Source organism: Ciconia boyciana, chromosome 8 (genome assembly GCF_034638445.1).
Source record: "Ciconia boyciana chromosome 8, ASM3463844v1, whole genome shotgun sequence".
Lineage (NCBI taxonomy): Eukaryota > Metazoa > Chordata > Aves > Ciconiiformes > Ciconiidae > Ciconia > Ciconia boyciana.
The window spans coordinates 22,401,763-22,429,661 of record NC_132941.1 but is presented as its reverse complement, the minus strand read 5'-3'; the positions used below and the strand labels follow the sequence as shown (position 1 = coordinate 22,429,661).

Here is a 27,899-nt window from a genome sequence, read left to right as displayed (position 1 = left end):
CAGAGAGGCGGCGGGAGCGCCCCGGGGCGGAGCCGCTCTGGCCGCGCGGGGAGGGCGGGCGGCGCCGGAAGCGGAAGTGGTAGCGGGAGCGGCGGCGCTGCTGGGCCGGTGGGGCCGGGCCGGGCCGCACCCGCCGAGCGCGGCGCCGAGGGGCGCGGAGGGGCGGTGAGCCAGCCGGGCTGGGCCGGGCCGGCCCGGGGGGGCGGAGCGGGGCTGGGGGCGCTCGGCGGGGCCGGCCGGCGGGGCCTCCGGCGGGGCGGGGCAGGGCGGGGGGGTCGGGCTGGGCCTGGGCCTGGGCCTGGGCCTGGGCCCGGGCCCAGCCGCAGCGCCCCGGTGTCGTACTTGTATCCCCGGAGGAGATCGGGTCCCGGTGCGGGCAGCCTCCGGGCGGCGGTGCCGCGGCCCTGAGCTCTCCGGTTCCCGTGCCTCGGGCACCCCCTGCCAAACGGTTATCGCAGGTTGCACCGCCGCGGGCCAGGGGCGGTGGAACCGGCTTGTCCCCGGGTCATTGTAGGGGGCAGCGGGGAAATAGCCGGTAACGTTCTTAGGCACGCACCGCCTCCCGAGGGGAGGCCTCCGGCTTAAAATCTTTAACGCTGCAGGGGCTGGCAGAGGTCTCGTCCTCATGGTCGGCGGTGGTTTGCGCCGTGGCCGTTGCCGCGCTTCCCTGCGCCCTTTGGGGTGGTCTCTGTCCGCACCCTTCAGGTTAGGGAGTCTGGTGGGGTAGGAAGGCCCAGGCGTCCTTCAGGGAGCGGGTAAAGTGCCAAGGACTGAGGGTTTTAAGAGTCGGAAACCTCTCGTGTCCTCAGATGCATCACTGTAAGAGATACCGGTCCCCGGAGCAGGAGAGCTACCTGGGTCACAGGTGGAAGAGGAAGAGGTCTCGTAGCAGAGACTACGAGGGGAGGCTGCGATACCCACCCCGGAGGGATCTCTCCAGGAGATCGCGATCGAGAAGGTAAGAGCAGGTTCGGGCAGAGGGAGGCACGCTTGCCAGCAGCCGCTCTGTCAGGGGGGAACGAGCAGGGACGGTTATCTAATAGACACTCGTCCTCGATTCTGATGGTGTTTCAGAGCTAGCGCTGAGGTGGCAGCTTTCATTTCCTGACTGCAGATCAGCTTTAAACCTGTAAATCCCAGGGATGGAAGTAAAGGTCTTAATTGTGGGTGCCTTCCCTTATATGTTTCTGCCTGCGTATCTAGCCAAAAGTTCTTCCCAAAGCGATGTCTTTAATATTAATGAGGGAGAACAGCCTGCTCTGCAATCATGTTTCTCGGTTCTAATGCTGTGGAGGCATTAAAGACTTTCTCTCCTGACAACCCCTTTCCTTCTGAAATTATTACAAATCAGTAACAATACTTTTCCCTCACCTATGCTGTCAGAAAGGATTTGAGCATTGCTAACTGATCTTTCCTGCTTCGGCTCTGGATTTTACCTTTGATCCTCTCTTTGTTCAGCGTTTCCACAGGGACAATTAGGTACTGGAAGCAGGGTGGATAAGGCCTCTGATAACAGGAGCTGCGGTGAGGGTTCTGGAACAGAGGCGGGAGCGCTGATGGGGAGCCGCGTGCTGACACATCGCAGTGTGCGATCAAAATAGGCTGGTGGTCCTCGCTGCTTGGTGGTACAGGAGCTGGTGCGGTTCCGCTGGTTGAACGGGGCAGGTGCAGCCAGGAGGGAGCTGAGTTCATCCTTACATTCCTGAAATGTTCTACAGATTAATTTCTCTTTGGAGCCTGGCTTTTCTTTACTTGAAGGAAGCGTATTGTGAAATACTGCTGACACACACAATAGGCTTTTCCATTCTTTCATCTGATGGGTTGTCTAGGACAGATCTGGATGAAAACAGGCTTTTGCTAGGTGAAAACCTTCTTGCCCCTTTAGTCTCAGACTGTGAGCCTCTCTCAGGTTTCCCGGACTCCTTTGTATTTTAGGTTGTTATTTCTGAATCCTCTGTATCTTAAAAGTACACACTGAAGTTTCACAAAGGTGTGTTTGGAGTTGAGTATCGGTGTTGGAATGGAGCCGTTGGGGTTTTTTTGTGTTTTGGATAGTTCAGTGGTGACCTAGAGCCACTGCTGTCTTGGCAAGCAGTTTGAAATTTTAGTCTTGATCCAAGATGAGATGAACCACCACACACATACCTGCGTCCCATTAAGCTGTAAGCAAGAGAGCTAATTGTTGCCAAAGCAGAGAGGTGCAAACAACAAAAGTTCCCAGACTGAAGCAGCTGCAGTGAGGTCTTGGTTGAAGAAGCTGTTGCTCTTGCTGTCAGCTAGGTACATACGACAGCATCAACCTGGCCAGGCGTCTGTCCAAAATACTGCTGTTTATCATTGGAAAGCCAACACACTGTTCTTCTGAGTTGCAACATCTTCTACCTAAAACGCGGCTTCTTGCTCAAGGACGTGTGAAGCAAGGCTTGTAGTGGAAGCTGTTTTATTAGACCAACTGCAATGGCTGGGGTGGGGAAGACAGTTGTGCTTTTGGGGGTACAATCAGGCCACTGCTACGTGATACCATTTTTGCTGTCCAGTTTAAAAGAGGTACCATAACAGTGCTGCCAAGAAAGCACATGGGACCTGCAGAGCAAAAGGCAGGAGTTCCAGAATCGCAGTTCTAGCTGGAGGCACTTGCAGCTCGCAGATACTCCCTAATTGAGCGCAGAGCAGGGAGAGCTGCTCTCATTGTTAATGTGGACACACAATACCTAAAACTGTGTGTGCGACGCCAGCTTGTAAATACTCACACAGGGGAGCTTCGTCTGAGGTCTTCTGGCCCTTCCCGATGCAGAGATGAGCTTGGCCGAAAGTTTCCCTTACATACTTGCAGCCCTCAGTTCTCACTAGAGGTGTGGAAGCTTGATTATACTGCAGAGACCAAACTTTCTTTCTGGCTCTTGCTAATGATCTGTTGAGCTGGTGTGCGTGTGTGCACCGAAGGCTTGGTGTTTAGGGGACTCCAGTCCCTGCCAGGGTGGTGACTAGGGCACCACTGCTGCCTTCAGATCTCCTTTGTTTAAGACCTAATGAGAGTCCTTCCTAGGGGAGGAGAAACAATGTTAGAGAAACACTGGCGTATGGTGGCGGAGGTGGCTCAGACAAGGTAGGCAGCTCAGATCAAGCTTTAAGTGGGTGGTTTCCCCTGGCTCCTTGAACGTGGAGGTGCCACACCATTTCCTCTTGCAAACTTTCTCCTTTTTCTTATCCAAGAAACTTGGCTGAGAAGTGGTCAGCGTTTGAGCTGCAGCGGAGGGGTGGTTTGAAGCTAGGATGCTTGCTGTTGTTTCCCTGCCACCAGGGAGTGGGAGCAAGAGCACTTTGTTTCAGCGGGACTCTGCCTTTCATGCTTTTTCCAGGCTTATAAATGCATTCTTGTTTGTGCTACAGCCATGACAGGATGCCTTATCACAGGAGATACAGACGGGACAGCGACGCCTACAGATTCGAAGACCGAAGCCCGTCTTTTGGAGAGGACTATTACTCGACCCGCTCGCGAAACTGGCGGCGATCCAGAGGCAGAGAGCAGCACCATCCAAAGAAGCATCAGCATCACTGCCGGAAACGCAGGACCAGGTCTTGTAGCAGTGCCTCCTCGGTGAGTAGCATCCAGAACGAGTTCAGGATTGCTCAGGGCTTTAACTGTTCTTACCTCCTTTCAGCTCTGAACACTCTGGGTGAGTACCTCTAATCCCATTTTTGTGTTTGTTTTCATTACATGGAATGTATAGTCCAAAATCTGTGTCTTGTTAAGCGGGAAGCGTTTGTAGCTATTGGTTTTTACCAGTCCAGCCCCTGTAGCCTTAATATGTGAGGAAACTAAGCTGTATTCTTTATGGCCGGGGAGGGGATCAGGAAAGGCTTCAAATGGCACACATGTGATAGGCTAACAAGGGCAAGCCTTGGCTGCAGGCCAGCCTGGCTGCTGGAGATCGGTCATTGTTCAGGTTTATACATGGCCAGGGCTTTGCTTCTGCATACTGCTGCTGCTTTGGGGGGGTTTGGTATGCAGCGGTGGTACGGAGCGCTCCTGTGAAGGCATGTCGATTTGACTTTGTGCCAGGATCCCGTACCAGATGGGATCAGTCAGTCTCGTCCTCCTGAGCTGTTAGCCCTGTGGTTATTAACCCCTGTCCCTGTACTTACAGAAGGGCTTCCACCTTCTGAGGATATGCACGTGTCCTCTTTGCCTGTTTCCACACAAGTGCCCTTGGATTTCAGCTTCTTTGAAAAATTCCCCGTTGTCCACCCTGAAACGTAGTATTCCTTTCAAGGATTAACAGGGAATATTTGGAACTGGGTGGGGAAGCTGGTCCTGGGACCGAGAATACCCTGGAAGTGTTGTGAGGTATCAGACCAGATGTCTCTGCTTCACTGCTTCTCTCCTGTAAGGAGTGTTTCCATCTTTCACAAGTTTGTTGCTTTAAATGTTATTACAACTAAATGATCGAGTCCTGATCCCTGCAGTTATAGTGGATATCTGCATGGCTGGGAACTTCTGACGGTCTGTTGCTTTCCTACTTTTATTTCTTTCCAGTTGACTTTTTAATTTTAGATTTAGAAAGAGACAGGGTTATGATGAAAACGCTCCAGTGCGGTTTGCGTGTGTGCGTGCGGTGGTAACGGTGTGCAGGTTTGGGCTGGCGTGATCTAAATCCTTTGAAGTCTCACAGCTGTCTCAACTGTCCTCTCTCCCTTCTCCTCTGTTTCAGCAGACCTTTTGGGGTTTGATTGTAGCTCATTATTTTGGACTAGCTGGGGGGTGAGGGGCACAGAAGAGAAGCCTGATAGAAGCTTGGGCATGGAAATGTAGAGCTTTGTATTAATTTATTTGGCTGTAGAGATTGTAATTATTTTTAAGGCTGAATGGAAGAAGATCAGGAATTAGGGCAGCTTGCTTTGTGGACCCTGGGTCCTTTCCGGAATGTTCGGCTGGTTTTCCAGTAGAAGCTAGCAGTAGCAGGGGTGAACGTGACCTCCTACCTTTAGTGGATGCCTGAAGTGGAGTGAAATGCTCCCTGGGGATTAATTTAACTGTCCTGTTCCTAAAGTTCTCCCAGACTTAAAAATGCATCCTAAGGCCGATGTCCAGGTCTGTTTGCAGCCAGTCGAGCATATGGATTTAGGATCAGTGTGGTAGTTGGTTCTGTCCAGAAGGGAAGGGCTGGTTCGTAGCCAGGGCAGGACACGGCTCTGGATAGCTGGCCATCTATTAACCGAGGTACAAAAGAGCAGGCTGCACAGAGGGAGAACTGCTACTCTGGCTTCTACTGGACAGCTTGTCCAAACTGACAGCTTGTATACCCTTCGTCACGTTTGCCAGCGGAGAAAATGATGTTCTTCTGGCAAAGCCCTCCTTCTTGTGCCTCTGGCAGCATCCTCCGGTGCTGGGGAATGGTGGCGCCAAGCCAAGCCACCTTAACACTGGAGCTTCCCAGCTGCTGCTTCCCTTCAGAGAAGAAGGGGGCATTTTCCTGTCTAAGAGGCAGTGGCACCAGAGGCTGTAGCTAATGAGAGAGTTTTCTTTACATACCTGTAGCTGTTGATTACTTTTCTGTTTTGAAGTTAGTTTGTGTCTTGACGTGTCCCTTGCAATATCCCTATCGTTATATATGCTGTGTGCCTTATGAAATGCTGGGATCTGGAAAATCCAACCACCGACGCACCGTCATCTCCACCTTTGAATGACAACACAATCCTGCCACTCGGAACTGCCCGCTGTGCGCGCTTGGTCGTATGCCGTTTCGGGGGGCGGTGCGTACAGAGAAGCCAACAGAGCAGTAAGCGCAGCAGGAGCGTGGAAGATGACAAGGAAGGCCACCTGGTGTGCAGGATCGGCGATTGGCTTCAAGAGCGATGTACAGCCACCTTTCGTAAAACTTTACCTCTCTACTTTCTATCCCCATGTTAGACGAGATCTCTCTTATTGTACTGGAGGGGTCTCTAGTGTTTTATTGCTTATAAATGGACTGACCAGTAAATTGCCTGAGGCAGACAATAGACGCTTGAGTTTTAAAGAGTGTAGCAGCGAGAGACATTTTATTGCTGTGAAATTGCAGGACCTCAGCTCTCGCCAAGCCTCCGAAGTTCATGTCCACTCCTGTTTTCTCTCCTAGATGAAATTGTCGGCAGCCTTGGCGAAGGCACTTTTGGCAAAGTGGTGGAGTGTGTGGACCATGCCAGGTGGGCATCTTTCCCTTCCAGATAACTTGTCTGTCCCTTGTGCATCAAGCCCAGATGCTCACAAGCATGGCAGGATTAACACTGCCAGTTTTGTGTGGGCCTGGACTCTGCTGGACCGAGTTGTTGTCGTCACCTTCCACTTGTCACTATGGTAGAAATTATTTCTTATAGCAAGTGGAAAGGGGCCTGGTTCATACCTCAGCCGTCTGAGTTTCCAGACTCGGCAGGGAGTTCATTCAGTGGCTGAGGGCTTCGGCACAGGCTGTTCTACTGCCCTACTGCAAAAGCAGTGAACTCCAACTGAGGGATGGGCCAGGCAGCTGGGGAAAGTGACCTCTTAATCTGCCGGGGTACTTCTTTTTTTTTTTTTTTTTTTAACCTCTCCTGTGATTACACTTGACCCCTGTCTCTTCCTGACCTTTTGTCTGGCTCTGAGCCATGGGGTCAGCTTAGTATAGGAGCTGCTGGGATCTCCTGCCTCCTCAGAAATCTCTCTGGCACGGCTGGAGAGGGGACGTGGCTGCTGGAGGCGCAGTGACCTTACAGACTGCTGTGTCAGGAAATGGTGTGCTTGCAGAGCTGTCTGCAGCTCTCTTTGGAGGGTTACCTGGCAATAGCCTTTCGCTTCAAATTTCTATGTGGGTACTTAATTACTGGTCAAGCGGCAGAAATCTTTGGCAGACCTTGAGAGCTTTGTTGGGACCCAGCAACAACTAGGTCTCTTAACTCATGAAAACACGACTGGAATAACTGTGATGTGCCCTCTCTCTGTGGACTGAGGATGTGTGTACACAGGCTTTTTCTCTGACTCCGTCTTTTTGTCTCTTCCCTTACAGAGGCAAATCTCAGGTGGCGCTGAAAATCATAAAAAATGTTGGAAAGTACCGAGAAGCAGCCAGGCTGGAAATTAACGTCCTGAAAAAAATCAAAGAGAAGGACAAGGAGAACAAATTGTAAGTTCCTACGAGGCTCCTGGGTAGGCAGTACCACATCCTTACAGGCAAGCAGTCTGCTTGGGTGATGTCCAAAAAAATACAGGGCTGAGGACTGGAATACCTGCTACTTGACTCCTGGGGGGGGGGAACCTGTCTCATTCCTCTGCGTTTTGGAAGAAGAGAGTCTGTCTCTAGTTCTGCTGAACACTTGGTTACTTAAACTCTTAACAACTGACATGCCCGGTCATAGCGAGAAAAAATTAGCCAGAACCTGTCTAACAGCCACCTGCTGCCTTGTCCCACTTGAACTGGAGATCGCTATATAAAGGTGGTTGACCAAAGTGGGGAGGGGGTGTCTCTTTGGTGTACATAGAGGGATTACTGTGCTTCTGAGTCAGCTGGCTCGGAGCTTTTGCTCACCAACGACTTCTGAAGTAGCCAGCAACTGGGAGAATGACTGTTCTGTTGAGTCCCTAAATGATCATTAATCCTCGTGTCTTTCTCTCTGCACAGCTTGTGTGTCCTGATGTCAGACTGGTTCAACTTCCACGGCCACATGTGCATCGCCTTTGAGCTTCTGGGCAAGAACACTTTTGAGTTCCTGAAGGAGAATAACTTCCAGCCATACCCTCTCCCTCAGATCCGGCACATGGCCTACCAGCTCTGCCATGCCTTGAGATGTAAGTCACCCAGGGCCAGCCTGTGGGCTTGCCAGCAGCTGTTTGTTCTTCAGCACCTGCTCTTTTTTTTTTTTTCTTTTCAACCCAAAATAGTAGCTGGATATTCTGGCTATTTTTCCTCCTTTTCTGAAGCTTATACAAAGATAAAAGATGCTGATTTCTGTGGAGGATAGAGCAGCAAGCCTTTAGACTTGCTTCCTTTTCCTCCTGAAAGGAACAGAAGAGAGACTTGTAAGCTCTTCTGTGCAAAAGGTGCCTTCTCTGGGTCAGAAATACCTTGTCCGCAGCTAGGCCATGATGTGTCACCACAGTGGGTTGGGAGGGAGCTGAGAAGGAGTTGGTGTGGCACTTTGATGGGCAGAGTTGTGTGGGTTCTTCAGTGTGTGGTTCTTATATATATATTTTTTTTTTCTCTCTCCACCTGTGCAGTTTTACACGACAACCAGCTGACTCACACTGACCTCAAGCCAGAAAACATCTTGTTTGTCAATTCCGATTTTGACACTCTGTACAACGAGAAAAAGGTGGGTTATGTCCAAAAGAGAAGTGAATAGATCAGGAATAGCCTGCCTTTCCCTCCCTGCAGAAATTGGATCTTTCCTGTTCCATACGTGCCCCACAAGGCCTTGAAAGTCTATTTAGTGAGAAGAAACTGGAAGCCAGGCCTCCTCTTTCTCCTGTGTCTTCTAAAAGTCTTAACGCTGCTTCAGTGGCCCCAGTCCATGAAGTGGAATGTTCAGTGGCTTTCCTTAATACTGATCTGAGATGTAAAGAGCTCAGAGTTTCACAGTTACAATCCTTCTGATTAGTGCAGACATGGCAGTTCAGGGGTCAGAGGGCTCCTCGCAAAGCCTAGCTTAATCCTGAACCAGCTATTGGAAGCGCTGAGGACTTCTTGTTTGCTTGCAGAGCTGTGAGGAGAAATCTATTCGGAACACAAGCATCCGTGTGGCAGACTTTGGAAGCGCCACCTTTGATCATGAGCACCACACCACTATCGTGGCTACCCGGCACTACCGTCCACCAGAAGTGATTCTGGGTGAGTACTGCTGGGGTTTCAGGAATTTGGATGGGTGGAGAAGAACAGTTGTCCCAGGGATGCTGTAGGACGATGCTATCTAGAGGAAAACCAGCTTGAGAGCACTCCAGTTCTTGGGGACAACCTGTTCCATGCATTGCTGCAACACCACCACTGTGGTCCCAAGGTCCTGATTGTATGGAAGGTAATAATAGATAGTGCAGAGAGCTGAGAAAAGCCTGTGAGACTCAGGAAGTGCTCAAATCGGCTCCAGGGAAATGCAGAGTCAGCATAAGCTGAAACAGAAGCATCTGGGGGAGACTTGACAGTCCTCTTGCCAGTGTGCAGCACCGGAAAGCGCACAGATAACTTCTACGTCTGTCTTTGTGTAATCCCTGCAGTTTCAACACGGAACTAGTAGAAATCTGGTGGGACTTGTTGAGAGCACAAAGTTAACTTGATTCTCTTTGCAGAGCTGGGCTGGGCACAGCCATGTGATGTTTGGAGTACTGGCTGCATTCTGTTTGAGTATTACCGTGGCTTCACGCTCTTCCAGGTATGCTTCTTGCAAGAGGCATTGTACCCTAAGAATCCTTAATGTCTAAAAGGGCTCAAACTTAGGTGAAGGGAAGGGAAATGCAGATCAGGCACTAAAAACCAGAAGCTGAGTTTGAAAATAAACTCATGGTTTGAGGACTCGTGCGTTGCTGGAAGGACAAGGTTCAGATCACTTCTGGTTTCTTCACTGTGCCTGTGAAGAATAGAAAAATCAAGAGGGGAAACAGAGGTGGACAGGACCTGCATCATTCCCGACGGAGGCTTGTCTCTTCTTCCCCTGTACCTGTATAAGGGACAGACCTTTTGTCACCAGATCTCCCAGTTCTGAATTAATGCACCATTGCTCTTTTCCATTGCAGACCCATGAGAATCGTGAGCATCTTGTCATGATGGAAAAAATCCTTGGGCCAATTCCATCTCACATGATCCACAAAACTCGGTAAGAACCTCTTCCTGAACTCAGACAGTCCAGTCAACTGTTGTGGCTAATTACTCAGGATACCAATTCTCTGTCCTCACACTGGATCTCACCTATACGGGTATAACCATGGGAGATGTGCTGGAAGTACGTCCCACAAGTAGCCTTACTGAACACCGCTTTTCCTTTGCAGGAAGCAAAAATACTTCCACAACGGGAACCTGGTATGGGATGAGAACACGTCTGATGGGAGATACGTCCAAGAGAACTGCAAGCCCCTGCGGGTAGGTGCCGCTCTGCGGCTGGTGGAGGGCTGGCTGTGTTGTGAGGCTGAACTGCTGTGCCACTCCCTTCCCCAGATCAGCAGTGCAGGGCTCAGGGATGGGAATTTCCCTTAGTAACTGGCTTTTAGAGAGCCCTAAACTCTCATGTGCAGAAACAGAGGTTTATTAGTCTAACTGAAGCAGGACAGGTCCTAGGGAAATGGAGGGATGCTGTACTTCAGGATGGGAGACAGCCATTACCTCACTGTACATCACAAAACTAGGGCCTAGGGTTCAGTCCCTGTCCTACTAGAGTGCTACACCCCTCTCTCTCCCCCCTGCCCTTCTCTTTCAGACGTACATGCTGCACGACTCACTGGAGCATGCACAGCTCTTTGACTTGATGAGGAGGATGTTAGAATTTGACCCTTCCCGGAGGATCACGTTCTCAGAAGCCCTCTTGCATCCCTTCTTTGCTGGCCTCTCTGCAGAGGAAAGGATGCTGTGTGGTCGAGGCACCAGCCGGGACCTGAGCAGATGACAGGGGGTTGCGATGCCTGCTGGATTTGTACATATGGGATTGGTCTAGCCTCTGCAGTTCAGCCCTACTTGCTCTCTTCTCTCAGAGTTCAGAGGGCTGGGGCACTGCAACAAGGACCCTGGGTAGGGGAGGGGAAGAAAAGCTACATTGGAAAGCACAGATTTGTCTATTTATATGTTGTAAAGTTAAAATAAAGTGTTTCTTATTGTTTGATACTTCCCTTGTAGGCAGGTGTAGGGTTCTCTTGTTCCTAGCTTTGCCTTTTGTGCAAAGGAAGATGGAGATGTTGAAAAATTAACTGGAAACTAAGCAGCAGGAACCTTTACTTCACTGGAGGGCGAGTGGACTAAATGCTCCCTGGTCTCTGCCCTTGCTCCTCTGAACAACACAGAGCAGCAGGAGGGCTTGCTCCAACTGTGGTGTCAGGCTCTAGAATGATAGCTGGTAAATAAATAGCTGCACACAAATAGCACACATGAATAGTTGCACTTTATTTCAGGGCATCCCCCAGTAGCGGCAGGAATTAGTTGTTACAAACATTAGGTCACAAATGGAATATCAAGCAGTGACATAGTGCAGTGATCTTCACATGTTAGTGACCAGAGCAGCACTTGTGGGCAGTTCCTATGATGGTGGTGGGTAGAAACTATCTATCTCAAACACAGATAAAAAAAGTGTTCCATTCTTTGAATTAACTCTGGCAATGTAGGGGAAGGGGGAGAAGAAGGGACCCAGACCCCTTTCTGGGTCTATTGAGTGCTCCAGAAGAGCTCACACCTGCACATAGGATGCATTTCATGTGGGTGAGGCCAGTACTTCCTCAAGTAAGCCTTTGTATCCAAGGAAAAGTACAGCCAAATACCCAAATCTATTCTTATGTCCAGAACGTGAGCACACTGTAGAGTTTAACTGTGCCAAACACAGCCCAAAGCTGCCTGCTGTGCCCTAAACACTGCACAAGTAGGGATTGGGAATCCCTTTCCTTATATGAGGGTTTGTACCCTCCTGTTGTGCAACACTGCTCACTTTTTTTTTTTTTTGCTTAAACGTGGGGAACCCTATTGCTGCATGGCTGGCAATGCACAGGGCCTTAGTGCTTCCTGGAGATATGCAGCAGCAAGTACAGACCTGATCCCAGCTGCCATCCCTTCAAAGACATCTTTACCTGGTTCAGTGCCCCTCTGGGCATGTAACTTCAGCCAGTGGCACAGCAGCATAGAGGCAGAAAAGGACCCTGTGATGAAGCCTTGAATGCTTCTACACTGTTACTGCTCAGTGCGTACAATCTACAGTTTAATAGCCAAACCCAGAAGGGGTGAGAAGAACCTGCAGCCTGGTTCAAGGAAAGCAGAAATTGAAACAGCAAGTTCCCTTATCAAGTGTCTTGAGCAAGGAAAGTGAAAATAAGGGGACTGAAGCTAACACTGTACTACAGCAATGACTAGGGGATGGTCATCCACCTTTTTAATCCAGCCGCCACTTCTCTGCCTGGCTAAAGATTAGATGAAGCTGAAACAGCCAAAGAAACAAGACAGGCAGAGGGAAGCCTCACATCTGTATTTTAAATAACCAACCACATTGCTATCCCTTCTCAGTGCAGCCAAGTCAGAACCACAGCTTGTTAAATGCCACTACAGTTCTAGCTGAAACGTGGTTCACCTGAGGAATAGGTGCTTTGGCTTTGCCCTGCCTACAGGAGAGGAACCGCTTGAGGGCAGATCTACACCCCAGTCACAGCACTGACAAGTCACTGAGCCCCTCCATGCGAGCGCTAAGGCCACTTGGCATAAGCCAGCAGATGCGGTTCAGTTGTCCAGCCCTCAGCGGGGAAAGAAGCTCAGGGGAGCCAGGGGTCCAGACACCGAGAGGAGCAGAGCCTTTCATCCTGCTGAGGTAGATATGGCAAGGTCCAGGCAGTTTGGCAGGGAAGAGACCTCAGGCAGCTGTAAGGGCAAGCCCAGCACTCACCAGCCTCTTGTCCTTAGGGGCTGGGATCCCGTCACCCCGCACTTCCAGGCAATATTAATTACTCAATTGCTTCTTTTCAACCAGGGAAGTCTCTTCTCTCCTCCTTTGATACACTTGGCCTTTGTTCTAAGCAGATGAAAGACAGGTGCCTGATCTGTAAATCCTCACCACTCACAGCACAAGTGGGTCAATAGGTTTGCTACCTGCTTAGCAGAGCACAGCGACAGAGCAGCTACAACAGTAGGTGGCAATTTCCACACATCCCTGCACTTCAGCTTCAGAAGGGATCCAGCTCCCCTGGAGAAAAGGCACCTTTTGAAGCTCTGAAGCTCTCCCAGACGCCAGAAGGGTCTGTGCAAGGTTTAGTTACCTGCAGGAGCTCTGGGGACAGGTAATGTACCAGAAGAGCAGCAGAGCTTCAAGCACTGCCCACGCTTGCAGCATCAGCAGCAAGCAGGGAGCCGAGCACCTCTTTGCGAGAACAGGGCCCCTGCCTCGCATCTGCCTGGTTCCTCTGAAGGAACAGCAGCCCTCACTCCAGGATAAGCGCTTCCCTGGGTCAGCTACCGGGCGCAAAGCCTTCAGAGAGTGCGCACAGAGCCGGCACGATGGATTCCTGAAGCCAGCTAGCTGATGGTTTCTCAGCTTGTCCCTGCTCTAGGCACTGCACCAGGGCTCCATCAGGCCAACAAAATGAGTGCAAGAAAGATAACCCAACGCTTCCTGGCAGTGCATGGGAAGCAAGTGCAGCACAAGAGCAATTAGCAGAGCAACCCAGGGCAGATCCCCTACAGTAATTTAGACAAGAGCCTCCTGCCGTACCCCTCCAGGAAGGCAGCAGCTCTCACCACACCATCTCCCGCAGGCAAACAGGACTGTGTAAGCTAAGGACCCAAGTCCTTCCTCAAGCTGGTTCCCACCCAGCACATGGGTGCATACACACACAAGCTTGCCCTATATGCGGGCTTCGAGCCCAAAGGGAATTAATGGATCCATGACCTACTTCCCAAGCCACACTGAGTGCAGGAGGGATACTGGAAGCACTGGGGGAACTCACACAAACATCAGCTCGACCATACACCACGCAACAAACTCAGTGTGACACTGCCCTGCTTCACTATCCTTTCCCTGATTCAGCCACTCACTGTGTCAGAAAGAAGAAAGAAAACAAACACAAAAAACCCAACTATCCTGGAAAAGTTCTTTTCCAAAACGCACCTCGCTCGCATAGACCTGGGCTTCATCCACTAAGCAAACAAACAAAAAGCCAACAGAGTATATAAGCAAGTAAGGCCTAGCTGAGGACATCAGTGTTCCCAGAGCATGTGCAACCTGAGAGCTTCTGGCTCTTGACACGAGCTTTCCAAAGAGGGAACGCTCTCCTTGAGGGGCTGGAGGGTCTAGGAGGGAGAGCGAGATACAACTGCCTTCAGGAACATAAAACAGGGGGGAGGGGAGTCAAAAAGAACAATAGAACAAAACCAAATCCTCCCTCCTGGTACGACTGCGACAGAAGGTATTTCTACACAATCAAGGGGTGCTGTTCCCACCAGGGCACCCTTGCTGGGTATTTCTGCCCAGAAGGACTGAGAAACACATTTCAAACCTCCCAACTACTCGTCACTTGTACCACCTCCACATACACCCCCTCATTAAACAGCCTCCCGGCCGGGCCTGGACAGCAGCGGGCCACCTCCACCATGGACAGACACCATCTTCCTGCGTGTTCCTTCATACAATGGCACAAGAGAATGAAAACAGCTTTGCAGGAACATTCGCTTCCTTCTTTTTTTTGTTTCGTTTTATGATTATTCTTTTTTTTTTTTAAATACACAACATTTCTTCTGGAAGGAAAACTCTCCAGAACTTCACATCCTTAAGGCATCACGAGTTTACTAGTCAGGATCCACTGGACAGCTTATTTGACAGACCTCCTCCTTCTCTCTTCTCTCCCTTCAGAGCTGGATGGGCTCTAAGTGGAGTGCAGGGGGATGACAAATTTGCAGCCAAAGGGCGAGTGGTAGTTTATTCCCACTTCCTGAAAGACTTTCTGGGGAATGCCAATGTCACAGAGGTACACGCGCCCTGCCCTCTCACCCAGGGGCAGGGGCAGGCCCAAGGCCAGCGACCACTTGGCATCGATGCCCTGCTCCATTTCATTTATTGGAGGGTCTATGCTGAGGACAGGTGCCCGGTTCTGGTTGGCCCAGTCCACAACTGCTTTGTACCAAGGCTGATCTCTCAAAAAGGCATTTTCATGACAATCCAGGCAGTTGATCACTAGGTCAACAGGGGTGTCTGGGAGATCTGAAAGAAACACAAGCATCGTTGAGTGCTGAGGACCAACCTGAAACCACGAACCAAGGCTCAGTGCCTTCCCTCCTTGCGCTGCCAGCAGATTTTTCATTTTTGCCTCCAGCACCCACAATCCCACTCTATACAGTCTGGCCTTACCTGTTGTTATTGCTGTCCTTCTGCAAAAGACACTGACACCAATATTTAAAAGCTTTTTAGCACTCTGGAGATCATTCACAGACTCTCAGGTACAAAATCTCATCAAGTGGTCAGCACTTGAGCAGCCCCAGATGCTGCCACTGAGCTTGCTCACCAGTCCAGGCAGCCCAGGGAAGCAGTGGTGTTCTCTCTCCATTATAAAAGAACCATTTTATATTCCACAAGCTGAAAAAAAAAAGGCCTGTTTTTCTGGAACACGACAACTTTCTGCCTACGGAAAGGCAGCTTGTGTGCTGCACTGCTGCCTGCCCCACTGAGCTCTGTCAGTCTCACCTGCTCTGTACCACATCTGCTGCGTTCCTCCTACCTCACGGACCACAAAGTCCTTGGTGCAAAATCTTTTATAATCTTTTATAACAGGCAAGTAGCTCAGCCAGCACAGTGCAGCCCCCCACCCTGCCACAACACAAAATATTGTGCAGTGCCCTAATTACCAAGTTTGCTTCTCCCAAGAAGTTTAAATGAAACAGGTTTGAAAATACTGCTGGTGAAATGACAAACAGAAGCCAGCTCTCTCTCAGAAGATGGAGCATCAGTTTATTCTAGGGCAAACTACGAGATCTGAATTTTGACAGCTGCTGGGACTAGTTCAGCAAAGCTGTCTGCTTGGTTTGAAGCAGCAGTTGGATGCTCATTTACTTGCAGTTTCGATATGCTGAACAAGGAAGGCCCTTATCCTAAGAGCACGGCTGGTCTGACTCAGATCCATACAGCAGCTCTTCCATATTTGTTCATACAGGAAACATCTGTACCAGCACAACTGCTCCACTGTTGAACCTCTCGAGTCTCTGCTGTCCCGCCAGCCTCCAACCAGCCACCTGCAGTGCCACTAGATGGTGCCACCAGACCAGGCAGGCACTGAGGAGCTGAGCGGCACAGGTCTCTGCGAGGCGCGTGGGCAGCAGAGAGCACATCTGCTCCTCACTCACCTTTGACACTGGACACCTGCTGGCCTTGCGTCTTGCTGAAAAGGTTCAGCTCGTTGGTGATGGATTCCAGCATCTTGACAAAGTTGGGTAGGAAAAGGATGACGTGGACATCGTGGTTGGAGAGGTGCCGTCCGCAGCTGATCCCCTGGGCCCCCTTCACATGGGGGCCACACAGCAGGGCTACCGTGGGCCGCTGATGCACGTTCTTCGGGTTCAGCCTAAAACGCAGACAAAAGGGGACTTAATAAACCCAAGAATCTCTTACCTTCTTCCTGTAAGAGAAAAAAAATAAAATCAGTAAAATGCAAATTTACAGGTGTTTTGCAAATCTTCCGCTGCCTTCGAGAAGGAACCCACATCCTTTTGTAGCGCTGACACTAGAGAGCTGCTCTACTTGCAGGTTCCCTTCAAGACTTCCTTGCACCCGCAGCAGAGAGCACAAGGTCCCAGTCTATCCTGGTTCATCATATCGCCAACTTGTACTTTCAAAGCAGGGGGCATTTTCATTGCTCATATAGCAAGCCTGAATCCAGTGCAATTTCACTTTTAGGAGGCTTTTTTCCTCTGCCCCTCTGATTTTAGAAGAATGTTAACTATACAATCTTAAAAATATGGGGTGATTTACTCCATCAGCAGAGCCACAGTTAAAAAAAGGAGAAAAATAATTTCTACTCCTCAAGCCTCATCAACTGCAAAATAGAGTTGATTTATTTAAATGACCTGCAACTCATCAAGGGTAGCTTACAGTAGGATTTTCAGCTGATAGGGTCAGTGCTGCCTGGTATGTCATCACTCAATCAAATGATCAGGTCCTGGTAAAGTACTACCGAATAAACAGATGGAGACTTAAGGCTTACCTTCCATTTCAAGAGCAAATAATTTGGAGCATCTATCAACAACATAAAAACACATGTGCAATTGTCTGCCCACATCAACAACTATGGTAAGTGCAGGCATAGAGCAGACCTCTTCAAAAGAGTCAGCCCATACATTCATGCAAAGACCAGTAAGTGCACTCTGAATCTGCTGTTGAATTGGGCCCTCCAAAAGAGCAGGATGTTCTCAGTTTAGGTGTAGATGCCTGAAAGCTAATTTAGCATTGTGAAAAGCTAAGCAGCACTTTGTTTTTGTGAACTGACTTTTGGTTTTATTGGTATCATTAAATTGTAACATGTAAAAACAAAAACAGGAAAGTTTTACTTATTTGCAAAAAGGAGTAGCTTGCCAGAAATTCTGCAATGGTTTAATCTGCCTTGGGTTACACCTGTGCAAAGCTCAATTCCCTGAAAAAATTCCCAGTAAGTGGAGAGAAAAATCTCAGCTCAGTCTGTTTTGTCTTTGACTCAAGAGACACTTCTGCTTCTGGGACACAGGAGCCAAAAAGAAGCACTCAGTAAGTCATTCATCCAAGATGGTATGTTCAGCCAGCCCTTTTCTAGAGAGGTTGGGGGGGGGGAGGGGAAGCAGCACCAACATGGAAACCTACTGTAAGGCTTCCTCCCACTTCAGGGGCCTAAGCCTCACACTTGTTTTCATGATTATTTGGAAACAGGCCGAGATGCATGAGCTACAACACAAGTCTGCACAGCATTGGGATGAATTTTTTCTTTTAGATGCAAGGAAGGCAGAGAGCTGCCTCCAGCTGCAGGACCACTGAGGGATTAGTGCAAGTGGCAGCAGGCATCCACATTACATTTACCTCAAAAGTAACCTCTCAGCCTCTTTTACCTCAACCCCACTTAGCAGAACAAGGTAAGCTGAGCTCTTCTTAGAGGGAGCAAACCCACAGCAGAGTGAAAGGGAACAGCTTTACCTGTTGGGTCCCCCAAGGAGGCTCAGGGCCATCTGACTCGCACACACTCCCGTCATCTCCAGCCTCCGCTCCAGAGTCAGCCCATGCTTCTCAGCAACCGAGAGCAGCTTTTTGTGAAGCTCATAAGACACGCTTGGAACGACCAGCCCGGAGTCTAGGGTTCAAAGACAGGGAAGGGAAGAAGACAGAAACAGGTATAATCAGAGACTTTTCCAGAATGCTGCAGTCTAGTAAGGTTTTATAGTATAGCACTTAGAAATGATGACAGTGAAAAGGCTTATTAGCTGTTACCAAGGGTCTGCTTAACCCAGTAATCCAGGTTCCTTCCGAGACCATCAAATGAATCCAAACTAGTGCATCAGAGTCAGCTTACTCTGCTTGAGTGAAGCACTGACAGCTAAACACAACTGCTGGGCTTGAAATAATAAACGTTGCCATGCCAATCCACCAGGCAGCTGGCAATTTTAGGAACACATGTACAGAGAAGGCCTTTTTGACTTGCAGATTGAATACTAAGTTCTGTCTTAGTGCCCTCCAGGCCACCAGTGCTTTAACCCACACCCATGCACAAACACATATAAGCACTCCTAATCACTGTGAAAGTCAGAAGAGAAGCTGTGAACCAGATTTCCCACCAAAAAAGCTTGGATGCATTATGCTTCCTGACATCGGTGGCAACCAGCCCCAAGCTTTCAGCCCCTAACTCACATATCACAGCAAAACAAGATGTCCCACATTTACTAGGTAGGTGTCCCCACCACCTGAGCTGTGCCATGCCAGCAGGGCTAGCTTCAGACACAAAAGCTGAAATCACGATACACTGAGGCAGCGGGGGAATGATGCGGCTGAAAGAATAAAGTCTGTAGAAAAATACTTCTCAGATGTTTTTGACAGCCTGGTCTGTGAGACAGGAAATGCTCCAGTATGTGGATCAAGGAAAAGCAAACAAGAGAGGTTTTGTTAAGCACTAAGAACAGTGCCTGCAGTAGGAAGCAATACAATCCTTCCCACTCACTTCTGCAGCAAACTTGCCTGGAGTCAGCAAGTAAGAGAAACACAAACCTGAGTAAGTGTTCTGGCCAATTCTTTATACTTTCCTTCTCCAAGCAGGCCAAGCTGACACTGACTTCACAGAAACAGGCCCTGCAGTAACATCTGTAAACTCTCCTGGAAATAAATACAGAGGATTCCTTGCTACCAAAAGGCAGCTCACTCTGAGGGGAGCCACAGAAATTTTTGATAGTGTGTTGAATAGTGGAGGACACGGAAACTGAAACTAATTACTTATGGTATATGGAGAGAGAAGTCCAAAACATAAGTGACAGGTGAGAAAACTGCTGCAGCAGCCAGCCAGATATCCTTGAATATCTTCAGCCACAGAAATCAGCCTCTTTAACTGTTCTCTAAAATAATTCTGATATCCAAGCCCCTTCGCTCTGTGTTTGAGGATTCGCACTTATGTAGAATCAGAAACACATGCTATTCTTCCCTTGAAACATCCTCCTGCAAGGCCTGGATGTCCTTAACTGTCTCCCAGCTAAGGAGCAGCACAGCTTAATTCCCTCCCCATACAGGACGGCTGTGTAGCTGCAGCACAGCTGTCAGCAAGAAAAGCTCTCAGCTCCTTCTGTTCACATCCTTCATAAGCACTGTTCTGAGCTAAACAAGCAATCCCAGCAGAGTGTGGCTGAGCAAGGGCTCTGTGAATTTACTGTTAGTTCCTACTCTGGGACAGGCAGATGAGGTGCATGGGAGTCAGGCACGATGGGTCAAAAAGGTCCAGGACTCAGACCGACGCCTGCTACAGCTCAGGCACAACGCCAAACATCAGGCCAAAGTGTGAACTCGGTCCTTGCATCAGCACACTGCTTCTGTGGTGTTCAACGGCCAGCAGCCCTGACTCACCCTCACGTTCCCATCAGCCGCTCCGCTGCTGAACTCAGGGTGACGGCAGCCACCCGGGTGCTCATCGCAGCCCAGCGCCGAGGAGCACGGCAGGGCTCAGACCGCCTGTGCTAATGGGAAAGAGTCATGGGAACATGACATGGCCCAGTGAAAACGCTCTGCAGCGATACAAGCTCAAAGGGGAACAGCCACAGCGTACACATCCGCTCAGAGAGGAAACCTAACAGTTACTCGTGGGCCCGGGCTCTTTTGCAGACAAAACACATAACAAGAACCAGTTGTAACAAGCAAATGCCATATTCAAATAAGAAAAGCAGCATGCATTTTAATTGTGAGGAATTATTTGTACTGCCATATTCCCCCAGGGTGCCCCAGTCACAAACCACTAAGTCAAGCTATGGTGGAAATGGCAGGTTTTGTACATCTTGAGGTTTCAGAGTCAAATTGGAGGTGTTCCTGCAAGGTAACAGTAAAATGGTGTGGAGTAGATCCTGCTGAATCCTTCTAGCCTTCATTTCTGAACACACCGGCTAGTGCTCTGTAGATACAGAGGGTCCAAACGTGTTCAAACACTTGACCTTGCATGCTAACCACCGATTAAGCTACCTCCACTAATAGTCTTTCATTACATGCAGCACACATGCAAGCATGCACATTATCAAAGTCACTTCAGACTCCTGATAGCAGCCGCTGAACATGTGGAGTCATAAGCCACTAATAATCCTAAGCCCGTCACACTAGTCACGCACCTGCCCTGCGTTCACACACCCTCTTAGCCTCCAGAGTCACGCAAGGCTTGGCTCTGCCTCTTTCCCATTCACATTTTTGTTACTTCATCAGGTCTCGTTTTTCGAGCTTGAGGGAGGACTTGGAATGAGTGACCTGAGGTCAGGATCTCTCCAAACAGTTTGACAGTACACATCCTCTGCTAACCTGAAACATTGGGCTCCCAAACTGTAGTTTTGCTCCTTCTGAACTGCGGGACTGCAAATTCCCTGCTTAAATTTTGCACAAACTCCCCAAACTGGAAGGGTGAAACAGCCGATCTACACTCTGTACCTACCCAATTTAGTACAACTGTTGCCGACATCTTCTCTGTAACCATTTACATCTTCCCTTCAATCACTTTTCCCAGACCATGAGCTTTATTAAACCCGCATTCACTATCAGCTAGATGCAACTCAGTGCCCAGTGGGTTAACGCAAAGGGGATTTGTTACTGGGAGGCAGCAGAGGCATGAGATTAACTTGCATTTAGCATGCCAGTGCTACACTTTGTCCTAATTGCTCCCTCTCAGGAGCAAGCTTAAACGCCAAGAGAACTTCCCTTCTTCGCACTCACGCAAGGTCCAACCAGTCAGACTGGCTTATCAAAACCAGGCCAAGGGAGTTAAATAAACTCTGGCAGAAAGCAATCAAGGAGGCAACGTGTAAACCCACAAACAATAACACTACTGCAACAAAACTGAACTCCTGCCAACTTTAATTATGTTTGGGTTGGACAGTGCATCTTTATTGTTTGGTAATGAAGGTAATAAAATAAATTAGCTCAGGCCTCTTAATATTAAGTAAATGTATTTTACAGCTGCCTGGAAAAAAAGAGGCAGATATAGACTAAACAGTTTTGTGACACGCAGAGTATTGCTGAAGCCTGATTAAACATGAAGTATTCTCCGTTTATGAGGCACACTGTCCTAAGCACTACCACTGTGAACAAGTTATCTCGTCGAGCTTCACTATGCAATGTTACATGCATACTGGTTGGATTAAAACACCCTATGCCAGCAGAAGGACAGAGCTAACTCTCCAGAAGTTAACGAAATAAGAGTTTTTCCCCAAACAAGCCCAGAGCAACACTGCTGTCAAAAGTCCACACACCTCCCATGCTTTCAGTTGCAGGAAAATAAAAAATTAAAAAAAAAAAAAAGAGGGCTGCTCCTTGAGTAGCTCAGTGTGTAAGCCCCATCTTTTCTCTTGACTATTTTAGCAGCTCTCTAGCTGCTAAAATAAATACAGGCAAGCTGCAGGAATGGATGAGATGGAACTAGACTTAGGATCTCCTGAAAGCTGTACGTAAAGCCATTAACTCTTTCCTTTGGCAATAAACAACTCCAGGTTCCAGAGCCACACAGCTCATGGTCTAAGATGCAGTTACGTGAAGGGGGTATAACTCTTGTCCAGTTCAGGCAGATGGGACATTACTTGCTGTCTTTTTCTGGCTGTAAAGCTGCAGCCACCTGCCTGCAGACTAAGCAAAACATAGTTACTTGCCCCACAAACATGAATGATTTTCTCCACAACCTTAAAGGCTAGTTTGTTTTTTTTTTTTAAAATCATCATTATTTTTTAATTAAGACAAATTCTGCAGGAGTTCTGGCTGACATTCCAACATTAGCCTCTCCCAGCATTAGTGCACAATTCACTCCGGCTGAGCAAAAAAACTGTCTGAGGGACAAAGAGACTTTGCCCCATGACCACTTTGTTTTCTCTTGCAGTTGGATAAAGCGAACTTAATTTGCACTCAACTCAAAGATCCCAGAAACACTTCACACATTCAATATACACAATTGCTGTAAGGCAGTCATCCATAGACTGAAGAGCTAAAAGCTACAGAGTAGAAAAGTCAGTCAAGGACATGGCACACACAAAAAAGCCATACTGTCTGCATCATCCTTGCACAACAGACTCAGGCTTAGTTTTGTAGTCCGACCCTGGCACATAAGCTCTGCCTTCTACATTGCTTTACTGCTAAGCATGCTTTTTTTTTCCCCACTATCTCCTTACTGTGGGGAAAAAAGGTTTCTTGACAGACAGGTCTGAAGTCTGGTTAGGGGAAGCACAGAGAAATAAATATTGACACTTAGTCTGATTTTTTGAGCACAGTCCTGCTTTCATTTGACAAGTGGCTATCTCAAATTTCTACAGCAGCTGAGTTTGAAAAATCCCACTTATTTTCCAGAAGAGACACTGGGATGGAAACAGCATATTTTCTACACTAACAGCATTAACGAGAAGAGAACCTACTTTGGACAAAGCCTTATTAGTACATCAGGGAAAGAAATACATACCTTACCTATGTGGCATACAGCTCTCCTCTTATCTCAGTGTGCTCATAAAGACACTTGCTTGGCAGAAACAAAGTAAAGAGGAAAGGAGAGATGAACTGCAAAAAAAGAACGATTTGGAGAGCCTGGTATGCTTGAGATTATGTAATATAAAGTCACTGATGATGAACTGAGATACTCCATCCTACTGCAAACTCCTCTGAGCTCCAACATACCTGTGGAACATTGGCTTTGCAGCTACTGTGAAAAGATCTGATCCCAAAACACCATGCTGTTCAAACACAGATCGTTTCAATGCTGATAGCCAACAGAAGGAACAGAGACAGACCTGTGCCAACACACATTTCAGTTCTCTAGCTGGACAGCTCTGGAAGTGGAAAAAGACAGCTCACACCTCAAAAACGATCAGCCTTTCCAGGGAGGCAGATTTCTGTTAAAGTTGTACTTCCCCTTTCAAGAGTCATGTAACGGTAAATAGAGAGACAGATCAATAGCAGCCAGCCCAAAAGAGTAAAGACTAATTATATATTTGGGAGAGATTCAAATGTGGAACCCCAGGGATGGACTTAACTCGGTCATGATCAAAGACCTGGTAAGTTCTATTAGCTTCAGGTTTTTATTTTTGTTTGGAACAGATCCTTATCTTCATTCCCTGCTTACTTCTAAAACCCGCGCTAGTATACCTACACAATGGCCTGCCTCCATAAAATTAGCTCTCAGAAAACCATCCTGGTGGACTGAAGTGTTTATCAAGCTTTGTTTACATCCTACACAGATCAACTTATTTTAGTCAGTAATAAAAACACAGACTGGAAGCCCTGTAGATTAGTCTTTTGGAGACCTGGCATCAGCAGTTTGCTGGTTTTACCGCTGCACAGTCCTGGTTATTTCCTAGCTCCATGGAAACATGGCATAAAAGAGCATGCAAGGATTCACAGACTTCTTCCTCTCCCACAGTGACAAGAGCTGGATATTAGCTCACTGTCAATCACCAGCATCCCTTTGTTTATGCTATTATAGCAGACACAATAATCATTCTATCAGCCAGAGCTCTTTTAAGACAATCATCTTCAAGACTGGCCTAGGGAAAAAAAATTATGAAGTACTTATTTCTCCTATAACTAGAAAGTGCTTTTTGCAAGTAAAGCTCCCCTTAGGAGTCCAGAAACAACTCTGTAGGGAGAATTCAGAAGCAGAAAGAGAATTCCTGCCACAGATACATCCAAAATGATTACTTTCAGCGCTATTGGCACTCTCATTTAATTCAGCAGCTGCTGCCCTTTGAGCCACTAACAGAGGCAGGCTGCCTACAGCTTAGCATCCTCCTTCCAGCTGCTAAACAAAAGAAATCAGGATTTTTTTCAAGTGACAGTCCATCATTACTCCAAGCACACTGAGTATCTTTCTGTCCCTTGGAGGGCTGACTTGCTACAAAAAGCTCTAGACTGAATGCCAGAAACAGTAGGCAAGTTACAACTATTTACAAGAGCTTTTGCTAGATAGCCATTAGCATTTCCTAAGCAAAAGTAAAACTTCCTCAGTGGACACAAAGGCAGTCACTCTCTGTGGGAAAAACATCTAGAGAGACACAGCACTGGGACACTCTTATCATCATTCATAGGACTGTGAATGTGCTCTGCTCAGCACAGGCGACAGGGAACTGTAGCTGTCAATACCCTGCCCATTGTGTGACATGACAGCTTTTCTTCCAAACAAATCCAGAATTGCACATAGGAGACTAATCACCCAACAGTAGCTAATGAGGCTAGCGAGACCCTGCGACTACAGAGGGGAGTCGTTTGCCACCCTCCCTGTGCAGGCTTGCCAAGAACAAAACAAGAAAACAGCAGTCCGTTCACAGGGCTGCTCCCCTCAGCATGCCGCAAACAGGGAGCCAAGAGTTTCCATAAGTAAAGGATGATAGAGTTTAGCAAAAACATGATTTCACTTTCATCCCCTGAAGTACTTACTGCTGCTTGCTGCTTATTGCATGTCAGAGTTTTCCTATCAGGAACTGTACTGCTAGAATACTGTATTAGCCATACTTCTCAAATTGGCAGCTAACAGTAGGTTAGCTTTTGTTTCAGACTAGACATACATAGAGGCCCTGTCTCCTCTCAAACAAGCCAGCTGGGAAGATGAATTGACAAGTAGCAAGTTTTAAAAATAAAAAAAAAGTAAATCACACACAAAAATGAAGAAGTGCTGATTCACACAGCACACGGGCAACCAGTGGAGCTTCTTGCCACAGGACACTGTAGAGATATTGAAAGCTTGCATAGATTTAAAAAGCACAGGTTAAATTAAGCAGAAGAAAAAACAAACCTCACCAAAAGCTATTAATACTGAACTATCATTTCTGCTTCAGGAAGCCTTAAAATTGTGAAAGACAAAGCACTCAGAGGAAAGTCTCACTGCATGTTTACTCTGTTTTTTCACTTTTCCTTAAGTATCCTTGGAAACACAATACTGAACTGGACAAGTTCTGATATGACCCAGTACATTTTTATCTCATTTGAGAGCAGAATAGATCAATAGGAAGATGGACGACACAAATGGAAAACTATGACGTCATTGTGTAACAGAACCATTCAAAAATTTACTTTTTTTTAAACTGAAAAGCAGCAAATTATTGCAAATGAATTGGCTTCCTTCTGTAAAGTGTTCACACCTCAGATGGAGTTTCTGGGCAGAGAAAGAATGACAGATCAAGGATCTCATCACACTTCTGCTCAGTGGCCAGACCACCAGGATATTAGCTATTCAGTGTCTCTCTACAAAAAGATCTGAAGTTTGATTTTATTCTGATGTGGAAAACAAACGTTCCTGGAATGCCAAAGTTCCTACATTTTGCGAATGCTAGAAAGCATGCAAACCGAACCACAAGTAGGCTAAAGTTACAGGGAATTTGCACCTAAGTGTAGCATAAAGTACATATGCTACACTTGATAGCACGTGTATGTATAGAAATAAAAACAGTCCTTATAGCAAAATCCATCAGCATACAGAACTGGCTCCTGGTGAAAGCACCATTACCTGGTGCTTGGCCAAAAAAACCCGCAAAACAAAACACAACCAAAAAACTACTGAACCAATTCTACCCTTCCCCACAGCCATGGATTAGGAGCTAAATAATATTCTCTGCATTTCAATTTTAGGAGCACTGCCACCCTGCAGCTAGGCAGCTCACTGATCCACCCTGCTACCTTCACCTCCATCCAAGAGGCTACTTAGCAGCAGCAAGGACCAGAAATCAGACTTGCAGGAGAACATCTGTGCAGCGGCTGGCACCAGCATGCTGAGCTAGTTTCCCCTCATGATACACTTGACAAATACGTCAACTCAAACATATGCCTAGAAGTTTTTCTTTCCTTTTATAATTAAGACTAAGATAAAGCAAAGGAGAGAAAGACATTCTTTACACACACATGAATGTGTTTGTCCAGCTTTCTGGGGCTCGATCTTTCACACAGCAGCAGTGGACAGTAAGTAAGTGCGGGGTGACACACCACATAAAAAGCCTTTTGTACAATGAATGTTTGGAATTGTGAATGGGAAGAGCCAGAACTGTTTTTTTATACCAATGACATTTAAAGTTCCGCAAAACCATGCGGAAATATCTAACTACCACCCAAGGAGTATCAGAAACACATGAAATCTCCAGCTGTTTACCAAGAAAGCACAAATTATGACATGCTACCATGTACCGGAATCCTGAGACCATCCCTCCCTCTCAAGAGCCAGCAATCAAGTCCACACAGGTTCGTCATGCTACTGAAATCAAAGCAAGGATTCAAACGGCTCCTATTCAGTTTCCATTCTTGTTATCCAACCATCAGTTTTGTTACCTACTGCAAAAACACCTACCTTGTTGCCCTATCTGAATATTTTTTTATCTCGGAAATATTGCAAATAAAGGTTGAATGTAGATACAAGGCACAGATCCAATCTTACGTAAATGAATGCCCTTGCTTGTACCACACTAAGCTGATAGACACCCCTTGGGGAAAACAATCCACCACATGTGCCCCAGAAAAGCGGCAGAGTTTGCATCCTCATCAGTAAGGGATGTAGCATACCCGTGCAGAATTCTTTGTTAGCGTTCTGGGGTACGACAATCCTTCTGTAGACTATGGGCTCCGATTCCAAGATGTTCTCGTCATGCCGATAGCGAGCTGGTTTCTCATTTGGGGTCCCCCTGGAACGAGTGCCACTCCTCCTCTCATAAGTTTCAATCTCTTCAAACACAGCTGCCTTGTCAAAAAGGGCCAGGTTCCCTTCAAAATCAAAATCTGTGTCTGGGATTTCGTCAATGTCATCCCCAAAGCATTCATCATCTTTGCTCTTCATTTGCCCATTTTTCAGGCCACTCTTCTTTGGAGTCACTTGGTTCGGATGACGGCTACTGGATGACCCTAAACAAAAATAAAAGCAAGTTGAAAGTGAGTCATAAATGGAAAGAGCCGTGCTTGCTCATACACTTTCTCAGCAAATATTGTAAGAGAGGGGAGCTTATGCTTGCAGTCCACTGACTCAAGGGATACTCGCTTCCCAAAGAAGCTGTAGACCCCATCTTTGGCATTACTCATGCTAAGATAAGCTAACAGAAAACAGAACAAGAGCATCAGGAGAGAGACTTTCAGGGGCTTCCCACTGGCAAGGTTAGAAAAACAAGCTTGACCACAGCAGCAAAACAAGTGTTTCTCCACATTTTATTTAATTAAAGATAGTGTCACATTAGTGATAAGATAATAAGCTCGCCATGATCTAGGACAGTTTTCTTCCTATACTGAGCTTGTGCTCATGCAAGCATGTGGCCCAAGACCTCCTCTGGAATTTCCCTAAATTTCAGAGATTAATGTACATGTTTTCTTCCATAACAGGCTGGCCACCTATTAATGATCTTTAAGGGAGAACTTAAAACCCCGAGTATAAAGCATTTCTTTTTCCTCACACTTGCTATCAATAGGCACACATTTCTGTACCAATATGAAGCCCTTTTCCTTATTTCTATTGCATTATTCTACTTACTTATCATCTTGCATGTTTAAATACACTTCTTTCCAATCACAAGTAATTGTGAAAGCCTGATTTCTCTGGAGCAAGAGTG

General features: G+C 47.6%; 2 protein-coding genes across 3 annotated transcripts in view; one reads left to right on the top strand and one right to left on the bottom strand.

Annotated features, from left to right (window-relative positions):
- The first annotated feature begins 65 nt into the window (after positions 1 to 65).
- On the top strand, positions 66 to 10,811 carry CLK3 (CDC like kinase 3). Its single transcript, XM_072869379.1, has 13 exons — positions 66 to 165; positions 810 to 958; positions 3,391 to 3,598; positions 5,765 to 5,858; positions 6,117 to 6,183; positions 7,020 to 7,136; positions 7,632 to 7,798; positions 8,228 to 8,322; positions 8,708 to 8,837; positions 9,290 to 9,372; positions 9,734 to 9,813; positions 9,986 to 10,076; positions 10,411 to 10,811. Exons 2-13 carry the CDS (start codon positions 810 to 812, stop codon positions 10,594 to 10,596), a joined length of 1,467 nt encoding a protein of 488 aa, XP_072725480.1. The 5' UTR covers positions 66 to 165; the 3' UTR covers positions 10,597 to 10,811.
- A 239-nt stretch (positions 10,812 to 11,050) lies between these two features.
- Positions 11,051 to 27,899, bottom strand: part of EDC3 (enhancer of mRNA decapping 3) — a 29,011-nt gene continuing 12,162 nt past the window's right edge. For both annotated transcript variants that reach the window (XM_072869378.1, XM_072869377.1), the window contains exons 4-7: positions 26,869 to 27,204; positions 17,821 to 17,974; positions 16,008 to 16,225; positions 11,051 to 14,871 (exon numbers count right to left, since the gene is read on the bottom strand). In XM_072869378.1, the coding sequence (XP_072725479.1) occupies positions 14,537 to 14,871; positions 16,008 to 16,225; positions 17,821 to 17,974; positions 26,869 to 27,204 (1,043 nt within the window). In that variant the 3' untranslated portion in view covers positions 11,051 to 14,536. The remainder of the gene's footprint in view (positions 14,872 to 16,007; positions 16,226 to 17,820; positions 17,975 to 26,868; positions 27,205 to 27,899) is intronic.

What these genes read in the sequence shown, in the direction of transcription:
- CLK3 (XM_072869379.1), top strand. Translation starts at nt 810, where the DNA reads ATGCATCACTGTAAGAGATACCGGTCCCCGGAGCAGGAGAGCTACCTG. An exon ending in AGGAGATCGCGATCGAGAAG is followed by an intron (nt 959 to 3,390) that starts GTAAGAGCAGGT and finishes TTTGTGCTACAG; the next exon opens with CCATGACAGGATGCCTTATC. An exon ending in GTGGCTTCACGCTCTTCCAG is followed by an intron (nt 9,373 to 9,733) that starts GTATGCTTCTTG and finishes TTTCCATTGCAG; the next exon opens with ACCCATGAGAATCGTGAGCA.